Genomic DNA, 27227 nt, shown 5'->3' with positions numbered 1-27227 from the left:
AAGATCTGACTGCCATAACTTTGTCTCCTATACATAGTCTTTCTTTGATTTAAGAGACTTCGGGGGAATTTAGCTCCATTATCATCCCAGAAACTATAAATCAGTATCTTTTCTATTTAAACTTTTTGGAAGGTCACAGTGGTATATAAAATTAGTACACTTCATAAAGACATTTGAAGTATATTCTAGATAGCCAAAATACTGTTAAATTATACCAACTTAGATATCAGTCCAAGATTTTTAACCATTTCTGAGAAAGAAAATTCAACAGGAAGCTTTTGTTGTCCTTGTTAGTATTCATGCACAAAGTTCACTGAGGCTCTGCTAGATGTAAGGTGGTTAGATGCCCTTGAAGCCTTTATTGTAAGAACTCACTGAATTTGGTAGGCTATTATATAAATCGGTGTATTAAACATTTCATTAGATACACTATACATTTCAAAGGAAGGACTTACTTAAATATATTGGGTAGAAAGAAATATTTACTAAAAATAACTTTTTATTGACCAGTAATGGGCAATTTTTCTTCTTCTGTCTTGGCTGTAATTTTACCAGTGTTTCTCAGGACTTTCTCTTTTCTCAATGCATTGCCCTGACTTCTTATCCTTGCAGAAATGAGATGGTCAATTTTCACTTAGTAAAACTTACTTTGATCAAAGTGCTCAAAATACTCTGTGACAGAGGGAAAAGGTACATTAGGTTCATCTTTCTACAACTTAATAAATAAAGCTAAATCAAAATATCAACAAAAGATGCCTCAACTACATCAAGTGTAATTCTTTCTTCTGGAAAATCTGGAAGGACTCAGGAATTGAAAGCTTTATGCCTAAGGTCCCCAACCTCCAATGACTCCTTAGGAAGCAGGTAGCACAGCAGGAGGTGAACAGCAGGTGAGTGAGCAAAGATTCATCTGTGTTTATAGCCATTCCCTATCACTCTGTCACCCCCTGAGCTCCACCTCCTGTCACATCAGCAGCAGCATTAGATTTCCATAGGAGCGCAAAGCTGACTGTAAACTGTACATACGAGGGATCTAGGTTGCATGCTCTTTATGAGAATCTAATGCCTGATGCTCTGAGGTGGAGCTGAAGTAATGATGCTAGCCCTAGGGAGCGACTGTAAATACAGATCATCATTAGCAGAGAGGTCTCCCTGCACAATAAATGTAATGTGCTTGAATCACCCCCAAACCATCCTCACATGTTACCCCCCATCAGTACAGAAAAATTGTCTTCCATGAAACCAGCCGCTGGTGCCAAAAACGTTGGGGACTGCTGCTTTATGCGAAAATGTACTTCTTTAGAAAATCATTGCTGGACCATGTCATCACAAAAAGTAGAGAAAAAATAAAAATTGAGAGCTCTGTAGAAATCATGACATCTGCTAGACAAAGTGGAATTCACTACTTTCACTAGAATGAACGCTCCATAACAGCAGTAACTACTGCATCCCTTGTACCTAGAGACGGGTCCTACCCCACAATAAATATATTACTGCAATGACCAAATAGGAGATGATAGTGATTATACTTAAAACTTAGGAAAATATATACAGACGTTCCTTCTAGGGATATACTTGTAAAATCTCTTAATTAAAGAAACAATTAAAGTCTATTATTCACTCATTACTTTAGTTAAAAAGTATTTATTGAACACCTACTACTTGTTATTAATAGGTATTAAGACTTTGGAAATAAACAGGGAAGAAGAAAAACTTTGTTCCTCTACTTAAAAGCTTGTAATGGAAGAGTCAAAGAAAAACTTAGCACTAAAGCATATAAATAAATTTATAACTACTAGTGGTAAGGACCATGTTAGACACAACCAGGTGTAGTGAGAAGGAATATTCCTGGGGTGTTGGGATGTAGGGAAGGCAGGGCACCTATCTAAGTGGTGAGCAGTGTCAGGAATAAACATGTAGTAAAAAGGCTCTTCATTTACAGACCTAGAGAGATACTAAAGCATGGATGGGCCTCTGAATCCCACAGGAACAAGGCCTCCTGTCGTGGGTCAGGGTGCTGGCCAGCTGAGACCTAAGCAAGGTCAGCCAGGCCCTGTGCCTTCCTCTAGGCTCCCCTACTACCCTCCCAGGATTGAATCCGGGCCTGCAAAGCTCAGGCCTGCATTCTAGTTCTGGCCTTGCCCACCTCCTACTAAGGATTTGACCTTGGCCAGAGCTTTAACCTTTTCAAGTTTTCATCTCCTCTAGTTGGAATGGGAATGATAATACTGCACCACATTTTTAAGATGAGCAAATAAGATAACATTTGGAATATGTGATGTAAGCAATGTAACTGTTTAATATGATTGTGATGATGATGATGATGATGATGATAGAGGTGATGTGGATGACAAGTTTTAATGAGGCTTTACACCCTCTGTAGAAACTATCTAAAATCAAGTATTGACATGTTTTTTAAATACCCATAACAGTGCCTAGAGAGCAGTGGTTGTCAATTAGATGTATATGGAAGTATGCACAGGGAATGGGGGTTGTGATAATTTTGCTGTCACAATACTACTGGAATGTAATGGGCAGGGATGCTAAAGGTTCTGCAATGTGTGGGCCATCCTCGTACACCAAAAAACCGTCCAACCCAAAATGCCCATAATGCCCTGTTGAGAACCACTGTTGAATGTCAAATACAGAGGAATCATTCAGCAAACGTTTGCTAGGTAAATGAGCATTGACTTATTTTATTTCCTTCAGACCACTCTTGAAATCAAGGCTGCAGCTCATTCACCTTCACCTTGCCAGATCCCCAACCCACATAACCAGCATTTAATGACTATCTCTTAAACATTCAATCAATAAATCAAGACAATCTATTAAACTACAAGAAAGTATAACTATTTGACATGGGAAAGTTAAGGGAATGATGTTCAACACAGTCTCTCCAGGTATAAGAAGGATATAGGAAGACAATACAAAAACTTAGATGTCCTAGGGAAATAAATGGGGCTCTGCTCCATCACCAGGTTTTTAATTTCAATTCTGAAACATAAATATCCTAAGAACAAAGAGAGAAAAAGCATGCTTTACAAAGATCTATATGCTTTACAGAGAGGTAAATTAATTTAACTCAAAGATATAATTTTCCTCTGGATGTCAATTCGAAAGTAGGTGGGTCAAAATTAAGCCACTTGATTTCTACTTATTTCTTTTAGGGGGAAAAGCCAACAGCACAGCACACAGAATGAATCATACTGCGTACTTTTGTGTTTCAAAAGAACAAAAGTAGTATTCTCAAGGAGATATATCAGGAGCCAAGCAAGGGTTTAAAATAGCAAAAGGTTTCAAAGTAACTGAAGCAGTGTATAAATAATGGAAATAGAGACAAATAAGCATCAAAAGGTATTTTAAAGATTAGATCACTTTTCCTAATTCAGATAAAGGGTAAACTTTGCATTCAGAAGTTAACGGAGTAGAAAATCACAGCAAGCCAAATTATAGGGACATGGCAGAAATAGGGCTAAATACTATAAAAACAATGTAAACAGTAAAAGTGAGTATACAATAAGGCCATAACATTAAAAAATGTAAGTAGTAATGGGAGAATTTTTAAGATTTTTAAACATTTCAGAATAGTAATAGAAATGGAGAATTACTGCATACATATTTTAACTGATACTGAACTGACTCCTTAATACACAAGTGCTTTTCTAAAACTGAAAATTCAATTGCAAGAATCCAAAATATTGATCGTTTGAAAGACAAAGAAAATGTAACCAAATAAATCTCCTAATAGGAGCTTTTCATGTCTCAGAGCTGCCAAACACTGCTAGGTCCTTAAAAATAAATTAAATTCTCTATACCAATATAACCAGGAATTACATTACATATTTATATGACATAGGATATAAAAAAAAAAAAAATCCCCAGAAGGTAGCATGTAAGCAAATGAACAAATAAAGAACTGCCATTCAAAGTAAAGTCAATTTTTCAATATCAGAAGCTTCCTAACTTGCTTCTTTGGAGAAAGAAATACATCCTCTGCAGACTCCTAAGTCTCCATTTATTATGAGCAGTTCACCTGAACAAGGTGTTAACATGGAACTAATTTCAACATATTTTGTTTTTCTGTTACATACATCAGGAAAAGAAATCTGTTAACTTTTTTTTTAATTTCAGCATATTATGGGAGTACAAATTTTAAGGTTTCGAATAATGCCCTTGCCCTGCTGCCACAAGTCTGAGCTTCAAGTGTGACCATCCCCCAGAGGGTACATATCTCACGCATTAAGTATGTATATACCCGCCCCCTCCTCCCACCTGCCCAATACCCATTTAATGTAATTTCTATGTATCCACTTAGGGGCTGATCAATTAATACCAATTTGCTGGTGAGTATATGTGGTGCTTGTTTTTCCATTCTTGGGATACTTCACTTAGTAGTATGGGTTCCAGCTCTGTCCAGGAAAATACAAGATGTGCTATTATCACCATTGTCTCTTAGAGCTGAATAGTACTCCATGGTATACATATACCACATTTTAGAAATCTGTCAACTTATTGTCGGTTTAATTAATTCTTAGAGGCTCACAGTAGGCCTACAATGGTACAGAATATAATGAACTTTATATTTTTTAAAGTTTTGGATTTTTTCACAGGGAGGAGAGGTAATAATGCAGAAAAATAGATCACAAATAGATAAGACCTATAATATTTCTTCAGGATGAGCACTTACGTTCTTAGGTACAAAGAAATTACACGTAATGGTTTAAATCATCTTTCCTTTATAGGCTTGCTTCCTATCTACCTATCCTAAAGTATACTTGATGAAAAAAGAACTTCAACTAAAATGACCTCAAGTGTCTACAGAGGTTATTTCCAGATTGTAAGACTCATCTTGCATCACAGCTCAAGTATATTCCATACAATGGGACACATAGCAAGCTTGGAGCAATTGAATACTGTGCCTAGGCCTGTGTATTTATAAAAAAGTAAAATTTGACCCATCAACATAGCCAAACATAGGAGCTGGTGTGGGCACTCATTTATAAACTTATTGCAGCCTTAGTGTTCTTAGTTCTTTTACTTTAGAAAAAAAAGAAAAATAGTGATTCTAAAAGGAGCCATAAAAAAGTTGACTTCATTAAATATAAGGAAAACTTTCTGATTTGATTGTCAGCATGAACATACACAAACTCTGTTTTAATCATAAAATTGACATCTAGAAAAAGTCCACTCTGTAAAAATCTACTGGTAAAAAGAACTTTCTGTAGTATTGGCTGACAAAATGCATAGTTTCTCTAAAACTCTTACAATTACAAACATGGCAGTCCTAACATAAAGCTCCACTTACTTACAAAGTTTCTGTCTTAAATGTAACATGACCTCCTCATTTCCATCCAAAGTATTAAGTTAAATAGGGTATTTTAATAAGTTGTTCATGTCTATACCTCTAATAATTTCATTGATTTATTATGAAAACAAGTGTATCTCATTTCAAGATCTTAAATATCCCCTTTGTGACCAAAAGGTAAATGCACATTTTAAGGGATACTACGCATTAAATTCTGTAAGCAATGTAATCTGCTAAGTGACATAACTTTTGGCCCTGATCTTACATTGAGGTTTTCACTCCATAGGCAACTGCTTGAAATCTAAACTGAAAGAACAGAAAATTGTTCTTGGGTAAATAAAAGAAAGATATAATTTTATGAGTGTATGTGCCCTCAATGCAAAATTAATTATAAAATAGTAGTGATCAAGTAAGTATACATATTGCCTGAGACCACAGGCTAAAGAGATGCTGTCTCAGTGATTATTTTTCCATTCTTCATTTTCCCTGCAAGCTCACTATGATGGTCTCTCAAGGCTATTCAGACACCTGCCCACTGTCAACATCAAGCCTCCTTTCAAATGATCGCTTCCCTACTATAAGAAGTTTAATTTTAAGCTGCAATCAACAAATCCCTGTCCTTCGCCTAACATAAAAATAGTTTCCCATCTCCTTCAAACAAAGACACTATCCACCATCTACCTTCTGTTGTTCAAAAGGGACAATTTTTAATGTCCAGTTTTTATGAAATCTTATTTTAAACTTAAAAAGGCACCGATGTGTATGTTTTATTTTCACAATGACATCTCAAGGTCTTCAAAAGGGAGACTAAGATATTTTACATTATACAAATGGTCTGCCTTCACTGTGCTGTAATTATTCACTGAACTAATAACTTGCCTAGCCTCTGCTACGTATTCATACCGTACATAAATGTCATTGATTGCGCTTTCTCTTCCACATACCTAGAAAAGCACACATTTTCTTGCAGATTTTCTCCCTCCCCCCGCTTCCCCTTGGCAAGCTGCTCCATCCCTAAAACACTTTCCCTCAAAGCAAGGGGCCAGCAAGGCAGGAGACACTTGGCACCCAAAGCTGTCACCAGGGAAGGCTGGGTGCGCATGCGCAGCGCGAGAGGCCCAACCCCGGCGCCGCAGGTCGTTCGCAGGGCGGGTCCGGGGCCCCAGGTCGAGTCAGGCGGCAGCGCGGGAGCCGGAGCTGCCCGCGCGGGTTTGCGGGAGGTGGCGCCCGCGAGGACAGTGTGGCGTGCGGGGCGGGCGGGCACACTCACAATTTTAGCATCCACTCGCCCTCCATCACCAGCGTCCAGTTGGAGGCGGTCATGGGCTGGACCCGGCTCTGCTCCGGCGGCAGCGCGGCCTGCTCGGGGCTCGCCGTAGCCGCCGCCGCCGCGACCCAGGCGGCCAGGAGCGCCGTCAGCAGCGGGCCGCAGCGCCCGCCCGCCATGTTGGGGCGCCGGGCGAGGCTCCTCGGCATGGGCTGTGAGGAACGGGAGCGGCCGGGACCGCAGCCTCGCTCGCCCGCCCGCCGGGGTCTTTCCAGGCTGTCGGAGGCACTCGGGCCGCCCCGCCTCCGCCCAGCCGCGCAGACCGACCCCACTCGCAACGCGACGGCGGGCGCCGCCTCTTATCGGCCCGTGCCGGGCGAGGCCACGCCCCCTCCCGCCTCGACTTGCCGTTGCCCTGGGTGTCGGTTGCCCTGGCAACGGCCACCCTTTCTTCCTGACCGCTAAACCCACAATAAACAGATGACCCAATGTTGCTTAAGTTAGAACATGCACCACTGGCGCTCAGGCTCCAGTCGGCGGAGGGTTGGCGCGTGTGGGCCTCTCTAAAGAGAAACATGGCCAGTAATTTAAAAATCCGTCCCCTCGTCAACGGCAGCACGAGCAACAGCAGCGGACTGCAGGGCAGACTTATGTTTACTGAAAAATGGAGGGACGTGGTGAGCATCTCTTGCTCAAAGGAAGAGGAAAATTTAAGTACTCTTTGCATGTGTATATTGAAGCATCGCTGCCCGATTGGGGATAATGATGAAATTAGGCTATGCAATTGCACTGTTTTGCAAAAAAATAATTTTAATTTCATAGAAACTTTTAGTACATGGGCAGTAACAGATAAAATGAATCAGTTAAGAATATTGCCACTTGCAATAAAATGGACCTCACATTTCTCTCAGCTACAGTTTTGTAAGATCTAAAGTGAGAGTAGCCTTAAATGATTTCCAAATTTCTTTCCAGGTACACATTAGATGAATCCGTACCTTGGGACCAGTGCGCCATTAGTATGCAAGACTGGATTACAATTAGACCGCGGCGAAGCCTTTTGAAAGGATGTTTTACATTCCTTTACTAGGTGTGCAAACCCATGAAACTGGGTAATGTGGTTAATAGACCATGACAACGATGTAATTTCGCTCCTGGACTTAAAACAGAGACAGCAATCTGAGAGTATTTTCAGGGCACATAAGATCAATCTTCCACCAGTACTTGTAGGAGAGGAAGATTAATTTTGCCTGCAGAGAAGATCTTGCCTGAATTAGGTGTTAATTAGCAATAGCTAAAAACTGTGGGCCAGCCCTTATCATCAAAATATAACACTCAAGGTTTTACAGAATATTGTAAATTAGGAAAATGTCTTCGTAATGAATGCTACTAAAATTCACTGTTATTATGTACATACACACAATCCTATAAATTCAATGGAAAACATTTTGCTGTGCCTATAAAAAGAAATGGTTCACAAACTGGAATTCTATCATTCTTTCCAGTACAGCTTTTTTTGTGTGCGTGTAAGATTTGTGATTTTTAAAAAGTTCTTAAAAATAACATGTGATAATAAGTAAGTATGTTAATTTTGTTGACTATGATGTGTGATAACTATATTTTTTAAATTCTTTATTGTTTACAAATAGTGAAATATTTATGGGTGAAATAACACGCTGCCTAAAATTTGCTTTAAAATACTCCAAAGATAAAATGTGGGGACTGGAGGGAAGATGCATGAAACAAGTATGGCACAACATTAGTCAATGTTGAAATCAAGTTCATTTTGCTCTCATATCTACTCTTGTGTGTGTTGGGAAATTTACAAAATGAAAAGTTAAAAAGAAAGAGAGCTTCTGAGGTGCAAAAGGAATTTCTTGCTGAAGAGCTTCCTATCTCTAACACAAATTGTGTGTTTGAGGATTCCATTCTTGGCCCTCAGACTGAGGACAGTAGGTAAGAAATACAGAAAGAATGTGTGGGAGGGTTTGTGGTGAGGAGGCACAGACCAGGATAAGGAAAGGGTTCCTCTCAGACCATGATAGGCATCTCAGCCCTGACATTTCCTAGCCATATGACTTGGGGGATTAAATTAGTTAACACCCAGTTTCTGTTGAAAAGCAGATAATAAACGAACCTGCTCCAAAAACCAGCTGTGAAGATTATAGGAGGCAAGCATAATGCCTAGCACATGGTATGGCTCAAAAGAGCTTATTTATTATTATTTGAAGACAAAAATATGCTATAATGTTCCCAAGCCTATTTTCCTATACTGAAGTCAAATTCACTTAGCATGATACACAGTGTCCTTCACAATCCAGCTTCAGTTTTGCCCACCTTACATTCCACCATTCTAAAATCTCTTGTGCTTCAAAAAGCTACTTGCCATTTCCTAAGCACACTATGAGCTTTTATGCTTCCTTGGCTCTTTGTTCTGCTTAGAACACTAATTGCCTAATGAATCATTATTCAGCCTCTATCACGTAGCTCACATTGTACCTCTTACAGCACGTGTAAAAGGAGCTGCTGTCTCTTCTCAGATCTTCTTTATAACTCTTCTGTATAATTCTAACATAACATAGTGTAATTCAATTACACGTAGTTATCATACTCTCTCTTCACTTCTGCAGCCCTTACTAGGAACTCTTCAAGGTTAAGGGCACTACCTTGTATATCTTTGTGTCTCTTGCTTGGCAGAATACCCATCCCAGAGCAGTACTTGGGGTAAGCAGCTCCAACGTGGTGTTCAGGCCCTCTTTTCTTGAATGTGAGTGGGGCCTAGTGATTCACTTCTAATAGAATATGGCAAAAGTTATGGGTTATTACTTCTGAGATAAGATTACAAAAAGCTGTGACTTCCACCTTTTTGGAACCCTTTTTTCTTCTTGCAGGCTCACTCGGAGACTCTGTATGGAAAGCTTCACATGACAGGGAACTAAGGACATCCTCCAGTCTATATCCTAAGAACCGAGGCCTCAGTCCAACAGCCCTCAAAAAACTGAATCCCGCAAACAACCACATGAATGACCTAGAAGCAGATCTTTCCCCAGTGCTCTTGAGTGAGCCTTACAAATGACACAGAATCAGGGCACACATCTTAGCTGAATCCTCTGCCCATAGAAACTGTGAGATAATCAATTTAGTTATATATTAAGCCACTAAGATTTGGGGCGTTTTGTTATGCAACAATAGGTCGGTGTGCAATAATTTTCATGTTTGAGGCATATATTTACAGTTTTAAGAAGATTGGTACCTGGTACTTAGAAAAAGAGCTTTTGTCCCCAGAGTAATTGGCAATAGTACCACTGTAGAGCAGCTATGGTTACACAGAAATACACAGATCCTAGTATGAAAAGGAATTTCTTGAACTCTGATGAGATAACAACATAGCAGGAGGGAGGGGGGGAGTTTGGTCAATGCATATTTACTTCCCCTCTCTTTCCCTACCGTGCAGAGGAGTGTGCTTCTACATATACACCCCCCTCCTTTTTTTTAAGTGACAGGGTCTAACTGTGTCACCGAGGCTAGAATGTAGTAGAGTGACCATAGCTCACTACAACCTTGAATTCCTGGGCTCAGCCTCCTCAGTAGCTAAAATTACAGGTATGTGCCACCATGTGCAGCTAATTTATTATTATTATGATCATCTGTAGAGTTGGGGCCTCACTGTGTTGCTCAGGCTGGTCTCCAACTCTTGGCCTCAAGCAACCCTTCCACCTTAGCCTGCCATTCCACACCCCTTTGAAGTTAGGTATAGCAATATGAATAGTTCTGGCCAATGGACTACAAACAAAAGCAGAGAGTGTGTATCTCTTCCTTGGTTGAAGCATTTAATCACTGGTGCAAGATGCTCCAGTGTTCCCTTCTCCAGCTGTGGAAATTTTAGAGAAAAGATTATGATCTAGGCATCTACAAGCCCAGAGTTGCCTAAATTGCTGAACTGCTCTATGAAGAACAGTTGCCCTGGGTGGTCCCCTGGAGTCTCAGTGGACTTCACATAGACAAGAGATAAATTTTCATTGGGATAGCCTATTCAGGTCAGCTACTGCTGCATAGACAACTACCCCAAAACACATTATACATGGTTCTGGGATTAACAAACTCAGCTAGTCTGTATTTGCTTGTATGCTTTCATATGGTGGCAGGCACCTGGAGGCTAAGGCTAAAGTTAGTTGAAGTCTTTTGCACTCACATCTGGCATCTGACATAGGCTGGCCAGAACAGAAGGGGACTGACCAGGCATATCTCTTATCTATATGGTCTCTCCATGTAACCAGCTTGGGCTTCCTTACAACATGGCAGTTCCAGGGCTGTCATACTTATTTTGTCTAGAGCAGGAGTTCCCAGAAGCCCAGGTAGAGCCTGCATTGCTTCCAATGTCTGAGAATGTGACTTCTATGGGATTCAGCTGATCAAACAAGGCACTAAAGGCCAGCCTAGACTAAAGGGGAGGGGAATTCTCTTATCCCTTAACAAGAAGCAGCAAAATAAATTGCAGACATATCTAATCTATCAAAAAGGCATTCTGACAGTTTGGAATTGTTTGTCACTGAAACATAATCCAATCTATTCTGACTAACTCACTGTCTTCCTTTGACAACTAATTCAGGAGTAGCCAAAAGGGGTTTTTATTGTTGTTGTTGTTGTTTTTTCTTTAAGGGAGTGATACTTCCAGGGAGCAGAGTAGGAGCTACCATTCCCCTTTTGCCTTCTGTAAGCAGGACCTCTGAGATGCATGTGCGGGCAAAGGTATTGCAGAGAAAGATTTTCCAGCCCTTGGCAGACAGATAGTCTGATCCCTTGGTACTTAAGTACTCATGGGACTTCATGGAATTTTTGTTAAACTTATTAAAAAAGATTCAAAAAAGTGTTTAGATTTGTGTAAACAGTTCTATAAAGATCAGATAACCATCTTTTATTTGAACCCTTTTTAGCCTTGAAGAGTAGATATAAGAAAACAATTTACCAAGAGAGATAAGAACTTATTTTTTAAGGGTAGAAATTTTAATACATAGTTATTAGCAAAGACTTTGATAAAATTGGCAACTCAGGACTTGATATTAAGAAGATAATCAATGAGAGATAAGGAGAGTGTATTCAAATTACAAACTCTATAGTAATAGGGTATAGAAATAATATACAATGATTTTCTTATTAAGGATTGTGAAACTGATATGGAAATATTAAATAACCTAAGCAATGCTGTAAAATTAGTCCATAAAGTAATAATAGTACAGGAATTTAATTACACAAACAGATTTGCTAAATGCCTTACAGGAACAAGAGGTGGAAGAGAAAATTTAAATAGGACACAGTAATATTTCCTAGAACAGATGGCAGAAGAAACCATGAAGAATGGAAATATACTGAATTACACTCAGGCTTGTGACTGGAAATGAATTCAGAAGGAAACTTGAGAAACCTCTAAGAAACAACCCCAGGACCATGTTGTGGTGAAAGAAAATCAACTAATTATTTTCAGAACTAACAAGTGAGTTCAGGAAAAGAGCAACTACCTGCAAGAGAAACATATACACATCAGATCTCTTCCTATACACTAGTTGGAATTAATTTTAAAATCTAATAAAGTTAAAAAGTCTATTCAATAGTAAAAAAAAAAACAAAAAAAAACCAATTTTTTAAAAGTCCTGATAGGAATATGCAAGGCATAGGAAAAAAGCCAGAAGGCTATATATGGCATGGATGTCATTTACTCCAAATTAGTCTGTACATTTATTGCAAAAATCATTGAAATTCCACCAAGGTCTTTTTTATAGAAGTCTAAAACATGTATCCTAAAAAGTTAATGCTTAAGCCTAACAAACAGGATTTCAAAAAGGAGCAATGATGTAGGTCCTCTTAGGACCAAAATCTGCTATAAAGTTACAATAAAAGAGGGAGATACTGGCATAAGAAGCAGCACATAGATAACTGGATCAGAGTAAAGACTGAAGAAATAAAACCATGTACATAGGTATTTATATATGTTAAAGGTGGTCAATTAGTAAGAATGAGGTAGACTTAGACTATAGTAACAAACAACCCCTAAAATCTTAGAGTCTTAATTTACAAAGCTCATTTCTAAGAGACTGTCCAGGGAAGCTGTGCATTGGGCAGTGTCTACACACACGTACTGCTTCTGTCTTACAGTTCTGCTATCTCAACGTGAGACCTCTTCCATGACCATATCAGGAAAAGAAATGTAAAGGGCTGCAAAGAGCTTTTTTGTTTCCTTAGTCCAGAAGTAACACAAAACAATTCAGCTCAGAGTCCATTGCCCAGAATAAAGCATAAGACCTTGCCTAGGTGAAAAGAGAAGGGATCTTCCGTGGTAACTAAATATTGTTGAACATAATAATGTCCACAAATGACATTTCATATCAACAGGGGAAATTGGACTAATACACAGCAGTGTTAGGACAATTTTCTCTTAGGACAATTTTCAGTTTGCCAAAAAGAAAAACTATATCTCTACCTCAAGCTATATCCAAAATAAGTTCTAGATCTATCTACTCAAGCTATATCCAAAATAAGTTCTACATCTACTAATAAAAAAAGCATAGAATTTAGAATGCCCTTAAAAAAGCTTTTGGAGAATAATTTTGTAATCATCTAGTGGGGAAAGCCTTCCTAAGTACCACATGAAATACGGAAGTCACAAAAAAAACTGTGAAATTTTCCACACAATGAGAAAAAAATTTATGCAAAGCCAAACTGGGTGAAATGAACTGAAATGCACACAGCACACAATGGTTTAATATATCTGAAAAATTCAAGAAGTTCTTCAAATAAATAAGAAAAAGACATATAACACAATGGGAAAGTAGAGATTATTATCAATATCTACAGAAGAAGAAATAACAAAAGGCAGATGACTATGAAAAGCAGCTCGTGCATATTGCTAATCAAGAAAATACATTTTGTAGTTACTAATACAGTTTATTTGATGATTGTCTTTGGCTCTACTTAAGGTTAAACCAATTATGATTAGGACTAAGCACCCCAATATTGTAAAACCGTCAGTGGACTCAAATTACAACAGCTTCCCTTTTGTAACTACTTCCCCCTGCCATTACTTTTTATATTATACACTATGATTACATGATATTTGGGAACACAGCTTATGTGTGTAGATTTTAAAGTAAGACTAAATGGAAACTGGGACAAAGGAGCATAACTTTTACTCTATAGCAAGTGTTTGCCTCAAATATGGCAAACTTTACAAAAGGGGGAAAAACTCAACTTCAATGTATAAAGATTACTGACAATGTTTGGTGCTCTGTAATAATCAGTAGGCCCTGTTCCAGGCTCTGTGAGATCAGGAAATATAGGAATCTCCACTCTTAATTAGGCAAGAGAACTGATAACATGTTCAATAATAAAGGTCAAATAATGTTTGGAAAATTGCAACACAAGTGATGTTATGAAAGACATGAAAATTGCTAAACAAATTTATTCTTATACTAGGTGTTTAGTGATTTAGAGCACTTCAGAATAAGAAAACGGATATATCATGGAAGATGTTAAACTTTAGAACTACTCAGTTATGTAAGTAGGAGTAGAACAGATGAAGAAAAGTGGCAGAGAAAATTTCAAGTGGAGAAAATGGCATGATAACAAGAAAGTGTAAAAACCTGAAAAAAAACGAAAACCAAAAAAATCTAAACCATGTTTATTATGAACAAACATCTGTTCTTGTCTTTGGCATTTGAAGGTTAGGAAATCAGGAACTGTATTTATGCTCTTACCACATTTAGTCAAGATTTATTTTTACTGAAGAGAAGAAACTGGAATGGAATAAAGATGTCCATTGAGTTTATTGCTTTGCTCCAAGGCAATAAAACAGGTTAACTAAACCATCAGTTCTTGTATGTCTACCAAGAATTCACTTTACTTTACAGATCTCATTTTAGGAAATATTTCTTGATATTTGAACCAAATATCTTTCAGCATACTTAAATCATGTTAGATCATTTTTTAAACTTTGTTTTGTTTACATTTCAATGAAGGTAGAAAACAACTGTTCACCATTTAGTGAACATAATTTTATAATCCTATCATAATCTTTGCCCTATTTCAGGCTCCTCTCCATTTGTCTTCAAGTAAAATTTTGAAATCCAAAAGTAGAGATAAGCATTAAAATATTAGATAATGCAAGCCATAAATTTGACAATTTGTATTTATCTAATAAAATAATTGGGATCATTGTTAGGCAGTAATTACTATGTTAAGATATATTCTGTAAGAGAAAACATAACTAAAATGTAACTAAAACAAAAGTCTATATTTTATATAAATCGGTAGTACAATTTACTGCCAAAGCATTAACATAATACCTGAAAATGTTCAATGTAGTGGAATAGAGTCTATGTAACACCATTTAGCCTAAACACCAGTGAGTGGAATGCTGGTAAATGTTTAACAACCCATATCCCTGAGGCTGTGCAGCTCTGATTTGTCTAGTTTGCTGATTTCCATGGTGTAAGTACACTCCCACTATGGCTGATTTCAAATGACCCACTCTATAGCCACCGGTATAGCCACCCACTCTATAGTAAATTTCTGAAATTTATCAATTAGTTCTTGCAGTATCCTATAAGGTGACTCCAGAACCACACTGTGGACACTAATCAAGATGTACTATCTCTTAACAAATGCTTACCTTTTACTTATTACACATATTAATGGGATGGATTAAAAACTCTAAAATATGTTCATAAAATATATGAATATAAGTGTGTGTTGCATATTTATGAACTTAAAAAATAGCACACTTGGCTCAATCCCTGTGCTTTCAGGCACTTTCAATTTCGTTTTAAAATATTTTTTAAAACATTACCAAAGAGCACATATGTTGTTAAGCCAATTTTTATGTTGTATATGAATGTTACTGGTGTTGAATTAGTGCTTGTGTCTGTTGCTGCACACACATACACACACACATACATACACATACACATACCCTTGACTTTTTAAATGACTTGATTTAGTACAGGTGGTTGGGCTGTGGCAATGATATTCTTTCCAGCATAACTAAATGACGCTTTTCCTATGTTCCATGGCAGATTTATGGCACTGCCTAAACCCTAATGAATTACAACATTAATTTTTTTCTTCTAAATGCACTTACATAAAAGACAACATGTACTTTAAGACATCTATAAAGTAAAACATGCCCTGTGTTTTCAACTGTTACCTCTTTTTTTACCAATAAAAATGAGACTAAATCTAACTAACTTAAAAATACTTATTTTCCCAGATCAAAGGGCCAGAAATATTAGGCTAATTTTAAGATGTTTAATTTGAAAATAGAAGTATTTTTAATTTCCATCTATCTTATTTTATGCTAGGCAAAAGGGAAATTTTTCATCAACTCATTGAAAGTGACTTAAAATTCTTCTTCTATAAAGTAGTGGCCTCTAAAACTCTCACTGAATAAAGGAACTAGGGAATAAAAGCAACCCCAAACCCAGGATTTGAGTAAGCATCAGAAAATGTTCCTGGGAGAAGGGACACAAATGTCCCATCATTTTTCACTTATGTAAAAGGTGGTAGGTTCAAGTTAAAATTGTGTTGCCTGTTGTGACAATAATTCTTGTAGAAGTGGAGGTTTTCCTAAGAAAACTGCTAATACCAGGTGCTCTCAGGGGATGGTGGGAGGTGACTTTGCTCCCCAGGGACCATTTGGTAATGTGTGGAGACATTTTGGTTGTCAGAACTTGGGGTGGATAGTGTTACTGGCATCTAGTGGGTAGAGACCAAGGATGCTGCCAAATGTCCTGCAATGCACAGGACAGCACTCCACAATAAAAAGCCAAAATGCCAACAGAAACCTTGCACTATACCCAAGCATTTGCACATGTGTAAATTACGCAAGTGAAGATATGGAGCTCCACCAGCACCCCTGAAGCCCCTCACATGGCCCTCTCCAGTTATACCCTCCATCCCCTCTGGAGGTGATCTCTGTCTCGACTTATGTGACAATTAGTTCTCTACCTATCATTACAGTTTTTTCTATTTATCTTTCTAGTATTAATGTCATACTGTTTTAATTAGCATATTTTATGACACATCTTCATATCTGTTAGAGAAACCCCTTTGAACCCCTTTGTCTATCTTTTTCATGAGTTCCTCAGATATTCTTGTTTTTCTATTTTGTCATGTATGTTTTATTACAGAATTATTTGATTTTAACCAATCCTAAAATCAACCAAGCAAACAAACAAAAACTGCTAGGATTTTTTAAATTGAGATTATGTTGGGTCTATGAATTAATTTATAAGAACTGACATTTAAATAATATGGAGTTTTTCAGTCAATCAACAAGGTAGAGTACTTCCTTAAATGCACCTTATGTATTGTCTTTCATTAAAATTTTATGATTTTCTCCATGTAGGCAATGCAATTTTTTTTGTCCTATTTACTACTAATGAATCCATGGTCTCCGTGTACATTTTTTTTCTAACTCTGTTTCTGGTGCATAAAAATACAAATGTCTTTGTATTTTAATTTTGCATATACTTAACTTGCTAAACTCTTGTTAACTAAAAAAAAAAAAAACAAGTCCAAGGTTTTGTGGAAGGAGAAGTTCTTAGATGTCCCCAAGATTTCTGCCCTCTGGTGCACATTCCCTTTGCACGTGGGCAGCGCCATTGAGAAGATGGGATCTTGTTTATTACGTGGCAAAGTTGAAGGGATTTTGCAGATGTCATTAAGTTCTTCGATCAGTCGATTTTGAGCTAACCAAAATGGAGCCTGAAAGATCTTATTCCGGATGGGCCTGAAAGATCTTAAGGAGAGACTAGGCATTTCCAGAAAGAAAAAGACTCTCCTGCTAACCTTGAAGAAGCAAGGCAGCGCCCTATGGACTGCCTATGGAAAGAGGTGCCCTCTAGCAGCTGAGGACCTCGGTTCTACAACCACGAGAAGCTGATTTCTGCCAACAGTTTGTATGAGCTTAAAAAAGAGCCCTGAGTTGCAGATGAGAACACCGAGGTCAACTGAGGAAATGAGCAGAGAACCCCCGCTATACCCTACCTTGGCTCCTGCCCTCGGAAACAATGAGGAAATAAATGTGCATTTTTTTTAACCCAGTAGATTTGTGGTAATTGGTTACACAAGCTTCTTTTGAGCTTTCTGATACACACAAATGTATTCTATTTGGTTTTCTTTTTTTTTTTTGAGACAGAGTCTCCCTTTGTTGCCCAGGCTAGAGTGTGGGCCGTGGCATCAGCCTAGCTCACAGCAACCTCAAACTCCTGGGCTCAAGCAATCCTTCTGCCTCAGCCTCCTGAGTAGCTGGGACTACAGGCATGCGCCACCATGCCCGGCTAATTTTTTCTCTATATATTAGTTGGCCAATTAATTTCTTTCTATTTATAGTAGAGATGGGGTCTCGCTCTTGCTCAGGCTGGTTTCAAACTCCTGATCTTGAGCAATCCACCCGCCTCGGCCTTCCAGAGTGCTAGGATTACAGGCTCGAGCCACCGTGCTTGGCCCACAAATGTATTCTAAATGCATAATGAGAGTTTTATGCCTTCTCTTCCCATCTTTATGCCATTTATGTCTTCCTCTTTTCTTATTGCTTTAAGATTCTAACACAAAGTTGGCTAGAAATGGTAGTGGCATTATTGTCTAGTTCTTTATAACAAAGGGAAAGTTTTAAATGTTTTGATGTTAAGTTTAATATTTACTGTAGGTTTTTTTTGTAGACACTTTTTAACCAGACTGAGCAATTCTTATCTATTTGCAATTTGCTAAGAATTTTTGTCAGGAATGAATATTGACTTCTATCAAACACTTTTTCTGGACCTTCTAAATATACCATATAATTTTTTTTCTTCAAATAGTTAATGTGTTGAATTATATTATCAGACAGTCTAATGTTAAAGCAGACTTTCATTCCAGGGGAAAGGAGGTGGGAGAAGTAGTTTAGTCATAGTGCGATATCCTTTTTATAAATGTCTGCATTCAGCTTACTAATATTTAGTTTACAATTTTTGCATCTATGTTAATGACTCAAAATGATTCTTAGGCTGGGCACGGTGGCTCACGCCTGTAATCCTAGCACTCTGGGAGGCCGAGGTGGGCGGATTGCTTGAGGTCAGGAGTTCGAAACCAGCCTGAGCAAGAGCGAGACCCCGTCTCTACTAAAAATAGAAAGAAATTAATTGGCTAACTAATATATATAGAAAATATTAGTTGGACATGGTGGCGCATGCCTGTAGTCCCAGCTACTCGGGAGGCTGAGGCAGAAGGATTGCTTGAGCCCAGGAGTTTGAGGTTGCTGTGAGCTAGACTGACACCATGGCACTCACTCTAGCCTGGGCAACAAAGCGAGACTCTGTCTAAAAAAAAAAGAAAGAAAGAATGAATGATTCTTAATTTTCTTTTATTTTTCTGTGTTTTTTGTGTTTTGGTATCAAGAATATGCCAGTCTCATGGAATGAATTCTATGGAAGAGTTGTGTAAGATTGCAATATTTTTTTTCTCCCATTTGTTATAGAAATGAGTGGTAAAATATCTAAATCTGGAGGACTCCTGAAGAATTGGATATAGTGTCTTCAGGTTGTAAGAATAGATGTGTTAAATATGCTAACACATAGAAACACCCAAATATAGCAGCTAAAAATGTTTAATCAGTTGATTACCGTTGTAGAAACATATTTGCAGAAATTGAATGAGACTATAAATTAATGCTTCCTGCACATATTTGACTACTTGAACACTTTATCAAGATTAATTTGTGAAATAGAGTTTATTTTGTTAATTTAAAACTTTCTTCTTTCATTCAAAGATCCAAGAGAAAGAACTGGTTTATTATAGTGTTTCATAAACACTAAATCCTGAATGATGTATCAAATACATGCTGAATTTAAATATTGAATTGGCATACATCAGTTAGTTAATAAATACTACTTATGTCATAAAGCTCCAGATTTTGCATTCATGACCATAGAAAAGTATAAGCCATGTGGTTCAGTTATGAAGCAAGAAGAGTACAATGCCATACTTAAAAGTAATGTCAAAATACTTGTATTTTTCAAGTCTTTTTGAAAATGACACTTAAGCCACATAGTGCTTCTTACAAAAGAACATGAAAATAAAATTCTATTTCTTCTCCTATTCAATACCTCCTACATCAAAGCTGTTCTTGAGTCTCTCTCTGGCACACACACACACACACACACACACCTGAAAGAACATAACCACTTTTCTTAGACCTTGGCCTCCTGCTCCTTTGTTCCTTCAACAAGAGCCCCCAAAGTTATAAACTCATTCAAGAATGGGACAGGAGGCCTGGTGACGTGGCTCATGCCTGTAATCCTATCACTTTGGCAGGCCGAGGCAGGAGAATTGCTTGAAGCAAGGAGTTCGAGAATAGCCTGAGAAAAAGCAAAACCCAGTCTCTACAAAACATAGAAAAAATTAGCAATGGTGGCATGCGCCTGTAGTCCCAGCTACTCAGAAGGCTGAGGCAGGTAGACCCCAGGAGTTTGAGATTGTAAAATTAGCAGTGGTGGCATGCGCCTGTAGTCCCAGCTACTCAGAAGGCTGAGGCAGGTAGACCCCAGGAGTTTGAGGTTGTAAAATTAGCAGTGGTGGCATGCGCCTGTAGTCCCAGCTACTCAGAAGGCTGAGGCAGGTAGACCCCAGGAGTTTGAGGTTGTAGTGAGCCATGATCATACCACTGCACTATAGCCCATGCAACAGAGCAAGAGTTGTCTGAAAACAACAACAACAGCAACGGCAACAAAAACCAATGGGAGAGGAGAAGAAACTACTGGAGGAGAGAAGGCTGACGTCACTTCAGCAGCCAAGGAGAAGGCTGGAAACTGATACACATGAGCCTCATGGATTTCCTGTCATACACTGATAGACCACACCATTTATACAGGCAAATGATGACATGCTAACAAGAGCAATTATAGATACATATTTGGTAATTTTAACTTATATTTCTGAAGTTTTGTCTAAGAAAAATGTTTTCATTTGACTGATTTTTTTCTTCAACAGAACATCTATCACTTTTCTATAGAATACTTGGTTTTTGAGAAACACAATTTTCAGAAAATTTAGTGTTTTTTAAAGCAGCATTTCATATTTAGATGCCATTCTTAATGACTTCTTCCAAATCACCATCTTTAAGGTGACTTACAAATGTCCTTGTTGAAAATTTACTAAAACATTAAATCTGTAGGTGGGCATATAGTTCAGTGTCAACCATATAAAAGATATTGGAAAATGTTTTCTGACTTTAGTCATGTGAGTTTAAATGGATAATTTTAGCTTTACATGTATCAAGTCATAGATACCTCACAAGCTCAGATCTGTAAATGATCAGCTGAGGTTTTAGTAAGAAGAGCTTAGTAAAAGAACTTCCAGAGGATTAATTGTCAGAAATTACACCCATAACTGACCCTATATTGCTAATGGAAAATATTTTGCAGTCTCTAAAATATAAAATTTAGAATTGATGTAGAATGCTTCCATTTGTTAATATGGGATTCTATTTCAAAGAGGACTGATTATGGATTCATGAACAAGTCAGGAGAGAGTAGTAGAGGTTGCCACAGGTGCTCTGAAGTGTGTTTGTTTACTTTGTGGTAAGTCATTGAGCTATATCCTTGTGGTTTGTATACTTTTCAGTATTTGTATGTTAACTTTAGAGCATTTCAAATTCATATTGTTGAAGCTTATTAATATGAGATTATTGTTGATCATATTGGAGAATATAATAAATTAAGTTATAAAATAACATGTTTAGTATGATATGATATTTGAAAATATGTGTGTTTGATCACAAAGAAAAAAAATCCTTGAAAGATATACACCAACAAATTCATAATGGTTAATAAAAGTGTTATAGTGTGTGCTGTAGCTAATATAGTTTGTAGATATTACTAAATCAGTACATACAGAGCTTCTTTAATGCTTTATGTATTTATGAATAATTAAATCAATTTTCCATTGATGGCATTTAGGTTATTTCTAAACTTTTACTCTTGTAAACAAGGTTGCAATCAATAACCTTGTACATACAGTGTATTGCTATATATAAGTACATCATCTATAGAATAGTTTTCTAGAAGTAGAATTGCTGACTTAAAGGAAATATGCATTTCTAATTTTGACAGCCTTGACCCTCCATAGCAATGGTCCTCCATAGAGATTGTCTCCATTTATGTTCCCATAAGCAATGTATGAAAGTGCCTGTTTCCACACATCCCTGCCAATACAGGTTGTATTTATTTCATTCCCCCCTCCACAAATCTTTGCTTAATGCAAAAAATGTAAAAACCAGAAAAACAAATATTGGTGGTATTATAAGTGATTCCCTCCCCCTTTGTCTTGTTTTCTTATCTTGGCTTCTTTAGATTTTGAAATTAACAGGAAAAAAATCAAGTTACAGAACAGTGTTCATAATATACATTGGTATAAAAACATTGGAAAAAGAACAAAAGTATGTATTTATGTATAAACATAGATGTCCTTTAGAAGTTGAGATAACACAGACACTGTCATGAATCAGAGAGATATTTCCCAGCATCAAGTGTTATTAAGAATGGCAAAGGCCTACAGGATTAAAATGCTCAGATGATACAGAGAAAGGCCTGCAAAGTCCCCGGTGGCTCCAAAGCTCACATCCTCTAGACAGACAGTCTCTAGGCGAAGTTCACAGGAATGTGAAGTATTTCTGTCTTACACTCAGGTATAGCCCAAGCCTAGCCTACCTGAACAGGCTGCTGAGAGCCCCACCTCAATGATTCAGGACTCTATTTACTACAGGCTATCCTTAGCCAGGGACAGACTCCTAATAGCCTTTCAGAGACAGTTCCTCTTCCTCCTACAGATATTAATGCCTATCTGGAAGTCCACAGGACTTGGAGGTTAGATCAGATCCCCTGAAGGCATATCCCCTATGAAAGAAGTGAGTAGATCTCAGGCAGTTAACTCTTTCCTCATAGAAGGATACTTGACAGTATTCTGGGGAAGCTGAAGAGGTGGGATCAGGGTAAATGTAGATTTTAAACTGAATATCCTTCTGTTCCATATGAGTGGACTAATTCAAAAAAGATTAAATAAATGCAATTAGCAAAAGTAATAAAGTAGAAGCATGCAATTTATAACCAATACAACACGATATTTCTGGATGCTAATTTTGTCCATATTCATGGAAAATGCTTCTATTCTATGCTTAACCATTGCCAATTTAATTTTGGTAATGGAATATTTGGCACAGGGAAGATTGGAACTGAGCAGGAGAATGTGACAAGATTAAAATCCTTTGGCTAAGAACATTACAGATTCTTGTTTGGTTTTGGAGCCTTGCCTAATAAAAGCCTTCCCCCCCCCCACCACCTCCTGAAATATATTAGTGGATTTCATAATTTTATGTGCTTTCTGAATGAATTAATGACATTACCATTTTTAAGTTTGACCATTTGTATTTTATTGTGCTTCCTGAATTAAAGCAGAGGCTTCAGGACAAAACCATCCTGTCTTTGTCACTTTATTGCCTTAAGCAAGACATCACGTTTTTTTGTCTTGGGTGCAGGTACAATATGGCACAGTGAAGAAAGCCAGACAGACCTAGGGTTTGGACTGGATTTGTCCTGCCGTTGCTATTTATGTGACTCAACTTCTCTGATTTTCACTAATGTTATCCTCATCTATAAAATGAGGATAACAGTGCCAATATATTTTAGTCCAGATTCCCCAGAAAACAAAACCTATGGCCAGGTTGAAAGCACTGGTACTAAATTTGAGGCATAGGGGTGAAAATCTGGAGCAGCAAGAGCAAGGGAAAGAGAGGTGAGTGAGGCACAAGACATCTAGAGCCATAACAATCAGCAGATGTGTCCACCTGGCACAAGATTTCCTGGATCACTGAAAAGAGAATCCATGCATCGGATCAGTCCATTAGAAGGAGGAGGAACAGGGAGCACACAGCTGGCTGAGCTTCACATGTCTCCTCTTTCCTGCTGACCCAAGTTTGCCTCAATGGACTTTACCTCCATGCACATCCTAGAGGTATCCTTTGGCTCCTTCCACTGCCTCTTGGAATGCCCTATGCCAAGTCCTGTGATGTGATGTTTCACTGAAGTTCTTAAGTGGCTGGAGGAGGCAGAACTCCAGATGGATCTGCCTGGCTACTTTGTGGTGGTCATGGGGGAGGTTCTAGCACTCGTGGGACAGGTGACCATCAGCCCCAGGACTTGAGCATGAGCCAAAGCAGAATTGGCATGGCATGGGGGGGGGGACTGAGACATGGCAGGTAGCTGAGCTTCTGGAAGGTGGCTCCCAGGGAATTGAGGACATGCCTAATAACATTTGCATCCCATATACTTATATTTGTGTCTGTGATGGCTAAATAAACAATGTTTCATACCTCATACATAGAGGTGCTCAACAGTGCTAGCTCTCACAAAGGGATTTAACAGCTATCCTATTTATCTCTTAGGGATATGATTAAAATTAATAATATATTAGGTATATTTATTCTTTGAATACTTAAAAATCTCCTTCAGTAATCACCTAGCTTTAATAATCAGCAATATTTTATGTATCCCATGTTTATTAGGGACTATTCACAAAATAGCCAAGATACAGAGTTCCCGTAAATGTCCATCAACATATGAATGGGTAAAGAAAATGTGACATATATACCCATTGGAATGTTATATTTAGCCTTAAAAAACAGTAAAATTCTGTCATTTGTGGCAACACAGATAAGTTTAGGGGATAGTATATTAAAGGAAATATTAAGAAGTCAGGCACAGAACGATAAATGCTACTTCTCACTCATATGCAGAAGCTAAAAAACACTGAGGTCATAGAAGTAGAGAGTAGAATTTTTGTTAAGGCTTTAAAGGGTAGAGGAGAGAGGAGATGGGAGAGGTTGGTTCATGGATACAAAATTAACAATATTGTGAATATAATTAATGGCACTGAGTTGCACACTTAAAAACTATTCAAGTGGCAAATTTTCTGTTATACATATTTTGCCACAATTGAAAAAGTGGTTATAAAAAATAAAAAATAGGTTACTGAGATAAATTTCGGTCAACTTTAGGAAGAGAATGAATAGAAAGAATTGTTCATGGACTGTGAGACTGTACTACCAAGACAGAACACAGATGAAAAAGAAGAAGAGGATTATGACAAGAAGTGGGAGATAGGTATGGAGTTTTGATAACATTGAGTTTGAGATGATCACAGGCTATTGGTAATGTGATTCCGAACAATGGAGAAACATATTCGGAAATCATTAGCCTTTAGTGGTAGCTGAAAAATTGGTATAGCGATAATTAAAAATTGAGACAATTTTAGGAAACCCTAAGTTCCTCTTAGGCTAATTTGGTTACATTGTACTAAAAACAGAGATGGAAAACAGCTTACTTATTAACAGTAGTAATAATTCTTCTTGTGACTTCTCTCACAATAGAAAAATTAGAGTGAACATTGTTGTGCCACTTCATAGCAACAATATAATTTAGTTTTCTTTTATTCACTGCCAAAAATTTAATTAGATACATAATCAAGGGTCATTAATGTTGGTCTATTTACTCCAGAGGACAATGGGCTTTTAAAGGCTGGTTCTGAGAATCAACTTACTTATGTGCCCTTTGCCCTCCGTGGGAGAAGGGATTGTTGCTGGGACCCCTAGATACTACAAGAATTTGGATATTACCAGAAAAGATTAATTGGCTTTATCCTGGAATGAACTCACTGTGATGGTGTCCTAAGCCAAGGTTCAAATGAGGTAATACATGAGAAAATCCTGATGTAGTTTAAATATCTATGTAAATGTTATTTACTGTTATTGTTATGATAAAAAAAGGCTGGGTCATTGGATCAGCTTGCATCACCAGGACAAACTTGTTAAAAGGGACCTTAGCAGTGTGTTATTTCTTTTTTCTTTTTGTAATACTAACAGATTTCCCTAAGTTTTAGGGGACTCTGATATAGTTTATTAACAATACCAAAAAACAAAAATCAAAAACAAACAAACAAAAAACTGTGTCATTACTGTATTTGGGAAATCTCAACCTCAGCAGTAATAGCATTTTGGACCTGACATTTCCTTTTGTGAAGGGTTGTCCATGCATTGTAAGATGTTTCTGGCATCCTTGGCCTCTACCCACTGGATGCCAGTTCCACCTCCCCAGTACTGACAGTCAAAAATATCTCCAAATGTTGTCAAATGTTCCTGGAGGAAGGGACAGGGGGCAAAATTGGGTCCTGTTGAAATACTCCTGTAGATATTTACATCCTTACTCTTTTATAACAGAGAGAAAATGTGTTCAAGAGCAATGCTCTAATTGTCACCCAGTTGGACTATTGCCCTCCAGAGATGCTAAGTGAGAGATGCTTAACTCCTGGAGAGCAAGGGAGTTATTCAAAGTGCTGCAGTTGACACCAGAATGCCTAACAGTACAGCAGGTAGTTGGAGCAAACCAAATGGAGCTATTATATGCGGTGATTAGGTAAAGATTTTCCCACCCACTGGAGGCCTCTGTCATCTCTGCATCTGTAGTTTCACTTTCTTAGCCTCAACCCTCTCCCAACAAGATCACCACAGCCCAAAAGGATGGAGTGTGTCCCATTTAGGGTGGGATGTGTAATGTTTTTCATCATATTTTTTATCAGTTTCTCAAAAACTGATAAAACATTAGAGCAACCGTAAAAATTCTAAACTGTAACCTCCTTCTTAGCTTTCTGGTGTGGGCAAGAAAACATGCTGCGTATTTAAAGATAATAGATAAGATATTTAGGAAGTTCCAGGGTTTTGTCGTTGTTGCTGTTGCTCTTGTTTTTAGAGTTCAAATGTGGAGTTCAGCTTAAGGTGCATGCAAAATTAAGCAGCCTTTTCTTTATTGATAAGTAAAGGAAATAAGAGTTCACTCCAGCATAGAGTGTAACTCAGAAAAAAAAAAAGCAATGTTTAATAAATGCACATATGTATAACTTTTATTTTTAAATAATTTTAGACTAAAAAAAATGTAAAAACAATTTATATAGTTTCCATATGGCCCCCCTCCAGGATCCTCTAATGTTAACATTTAACAATTTCCAAAACAAAGATATTAACATTGGTACACTGTTATTAACTAAGCTTTCTCATTTGAAGTTTACCAGTTGTTCCACTACTGTTCATTTTCCCGTTCCAAAATCTAATCCTAGATCCTACATCACAATTAGTTGTCATGTCTGCTTGGTCTTCTCCAATCTGCAAGAGTTCCACAGTCTTTCCTTGTTCCTTATGACCTTGGCAGGTAGACTATCCCTCAATATTGGTTGACGTGATGTTTTCTTGTGATTAGATTGAGGTTCTGCATTTTTGGCAAGAACAACACGGAAGTGATACTGTGTCCTTCTCAGCACATCCTATCAAGTGAAAATGTGTCTTATTACCAATGAATGTTATCCTTGTTCCTTTGGTAAAGGGGGTGCCTGCCAGGTTTTTGCACTGTAAAGTTATTGCTTTTGTACTTTTGTAAATACAAAATACTGTGTTTGTATTTAATTTATCTCTTGAGGAAAGCACTTTGAGACTAGGCACACATTCTGCTTCTCAAACATTTGCCTTCAAAGTTTAGTGTTTATTGGTCTATCTTGTCTGCAACAATTATTTTTCTGCTGCTGGCCTACTGG

General features: G+C 37.7%; 1 protein-coding gene across 2 annotated transcripts in view; it reads right to left on the bottom strand.

The window, feature by feature from the left end:
• The window catches only part of TMX4 (thioredoxin related transmembrane protein 4), a 39482-nt gene extending 32547 nt beyond the window's left edge, over positions 1-6935 (bottom strand). For both annotated transcript variants that reach the window (XR_012923703.1, XM_012755122.3), the window contains exon 1: positions 6576-6935. Coding sequence is in view for 1 of the 2 variants with exons in the window: in XM_012755122.3 (XP_012610576.2) it covers positions 6576-6781 (206 nt within the window). In the remaining variant the exon portion in view is untranslated. The remainder of the gene's footprint in view (positions 1-6575) is intronic.
• Between the last annotated feature and the right edge of the window lie 20292 nt (positions 6936-27227).

Source organism: Microcebus murinus, chromosome 16 (genome assembly GCF_040939455.1).
Source record: "Microcebus murinus isolate Inina chromosome 16, M.murinus_Inina_mat1.0, whole genome shotgun sequence".
NCBI classification, from domain to species: domain Eukaryota; kingdom Metazoa; phylum Chordata; class Mammalia; order Primates; family Cheirogaleidae; genus Microcebus; species Microcebus murinus.
This window is presented reverse-complemented; position numbering and strand designations above follow the sequence as displayed.